Source organism: Punica granatum, chromosome 8 (assembly GCF_007655135.1).
Source record: "Punica granatum isolate Tunisia-2019 chromosome 8, ASM765513v2, whole genome shotgun sequence".
Lineage (NCBI taxonomy): Eukaryota > Viridiplantae > Streptophyta > Magnoliopsida > Myrtales > Lythraceae > Punica > Punica granatum.
This window is the reverse complement of record NC_045134.1, coordinates 18448228-18450198: the sequence shown is the minus strand read 5'-3', so window position 1 is coordinate 18450198 and position 1971 is coordinate 18448228. Positions and strand designations below refer to the sequence as shown.

Below are 1971 nucleotides of genomic sequence, written 5' to 3'. Positions count from 1 at the left end.
TCCGTTACTTTCATAAATTTTAATTTCTTATGTGATGTTTTAACCCAATGCCGAACTCAATTGTTCAGTTATTTTAATTTTTATATAATTATATTTTGTTTCTTTTTTATGGTTCGCAATTTTATTATACGCATATTGATAGATTGATTATCTCATTCCTGGCCATGTTTAGGCCTTCAAAACACAAAGAAGAAGAACCTTGTAAACTGTCCATGATACAAATTCGAGTCTCATCCGAAGCCTAGAAAAGAGAAGTTCGATATCATCAAGTAATGGTAACCTCCCATGGTCAATTCAAGTAAAAACCAACTAAAACAAATGCCATGGACAAAAGAATGACAAAGAACTCCGAGAAGCCATTTTCCAGTAAATACTCGATAAACTGACTGCAAGCATGTACTGCAGTCAATGTTCGATAACATGCTAGAACAGAGGAAAAGATTTCGAGCATCACCAACTCAAGCACTTCCAGTTCCCAACTATGGGGTGGCATTGACTGCCGAAACAATCTAACAACGAATCTGTGATGGATCCAACATCATTGAAGAATTTGTTCAGATCACAGAGGACAGCAGACTATAACGTTGATGAAAACCTCCGAAGCCGATTCCATGTAACAGATGACCCATTGAACATTTACAATGGTTTCATTACATTCAAAATAACACCTTGCATATTCAATAGGCAGAAGAACATCAGTTTCAATCCATGCCAGCACATCCCTAACCGAACTCTACAAGGTGGCATGGACACTTACCAAAGTAACGTCACCGCTGGAGAGAATCCCCCATCATCAAACAACAAATATTCATCACTAAGACTCAGCCTGCTACAAAGCATCAGAGTAAGAGCTCGAGAGCCTCAAGCATTCGCTCTGGCACCTCCTGAGGCAGATGTCGTTCCAATTGGGGACCTGGTGCTGGTTCACGCACACCGTCCTGGCACAGGCATCGGCGCAGGCATCGAGCTGGGACACACCGCACACGGTGACGCACGAGTCGGGGGTCGGGTCCTTGGAGAAGGAACCGACCTTCTTCAGCATTCTCTTCGAGGTGCACACCCTCTCGCAGACAAAGATCTCCTCGGAGCTCTTCTCGCGACCCCTCGCACTCTTTAGCCTCTGCTCCTCGGCACGCCTCTTCTTCATTCTCCATGCCTGTGCTCCCACTAGGGCCGGGATTGCCGCCCCGACCAATGGCCACCACACTTCCACCATCACTTCACTAACTATACAACAAACCTCGTACTCCAATTTACAATTTTTCCTAATAATAATAAAATCACAAAGGGGCAAAAAAAAATCATGTCAGGGCCGTTCATACTAACAGATTAAAAAAAAAAATCATCATCGGACATTAACGGCATTCCATCAACGTTCCGTAATCGGGCAAATGAAGTTTCTTTCTACACACAGTGGCGCAAGAAAGCGAGCTCAATGGCAAGCATCGATTGGAAAATCCCTCCACCCTCACTGATTCGGCAGAAATTTCACCTGATTGTAAAACCCTAAAATGAAAATTGTGACTCACCTCTTTCACTTCAGCTGAGCGATTGCACCGATGATACAGCTACCGAAGAACTCGGTTTTCGATTCCAATCGGAGACCGCCCGCAGCGAGGGCGGAGAGAGAGAGAGTGGGAAGGAGGCGCAGGGCAGCGGATGCTCGGAGTTCAGCAGCCGCCGAGCAACAACGAGGAAGAAATTCAAGTGATCGAGCGAGAGAAGAAGAAAGGCATCGGAAAGAAGTGGGCTGGGCTTGAAAATTTGCTATTTCGGCCCACGTGAATTATAATTTGGTCTGAGAAAATGGGAAATATCCTAAAAATTTAATTAGTTTTCTTAAATTCATCAATCTACCAACTTTTTAAATTTTGACTTAAAAAATCAAAACATTTTCTTCCGTTTCCCACATGTACCAATTGTTAACTCGGCTAACGTGATCGTTAACTCTGCCTATGTGGCAGATGACAA

The 1971-nt window shown here is 43.7% G+C and overlaps 1 protein-coding gene across 2 annotated transcripts; it reads right to left on the bottom strand.

Moving 5' to 3' along the window:
• Positions 1–326: 326 nt before the first annotated feature.
• On the bottom strand, positions 327–1704 carry LOC116189624 (uncharacterized protein At5g64816). Of its 2 annotated transcripts, XR_004152436.1 has the most exons (3): positions 1530–1704; positions 758–1265; positions 327–668 (listed from the first exon to the last, which is right to left on the bottom strand). XR_004152436.1 is itself a non-coding variant. In XM_031519374.1 (2 exons), the coding sequence occupies exon 2, from the start codon at positions 1214–1216 to the stop codon at positions 830–832; it is 387 nt and encodes a 128-aa protein (XP_031375234.1). In that variant the 5' UTR covers positions 1217–1265; positions 1530–1704; the 3' UTR covers positions 337–829. The 2 variants fall into 2 exon arrangements, 1 of the variants encoding a protein (XP_031375234.1); XM_031519374.1 differs by having other exon boundaries at positions 337–1265.
• Positions 1705–1971: the final 267 nt, after the last annotated feature.

Bases quoted from the DNA above. Each gene is read 5' to 3' on its own strand.
- LOC116189624 (XM_031519374.1), bottom strand. From the start codon at position 1,216: ATGGTGGAAGTGTGGTGGCCATTGGTCGGGGCGGCAATCCCGGCCCTA.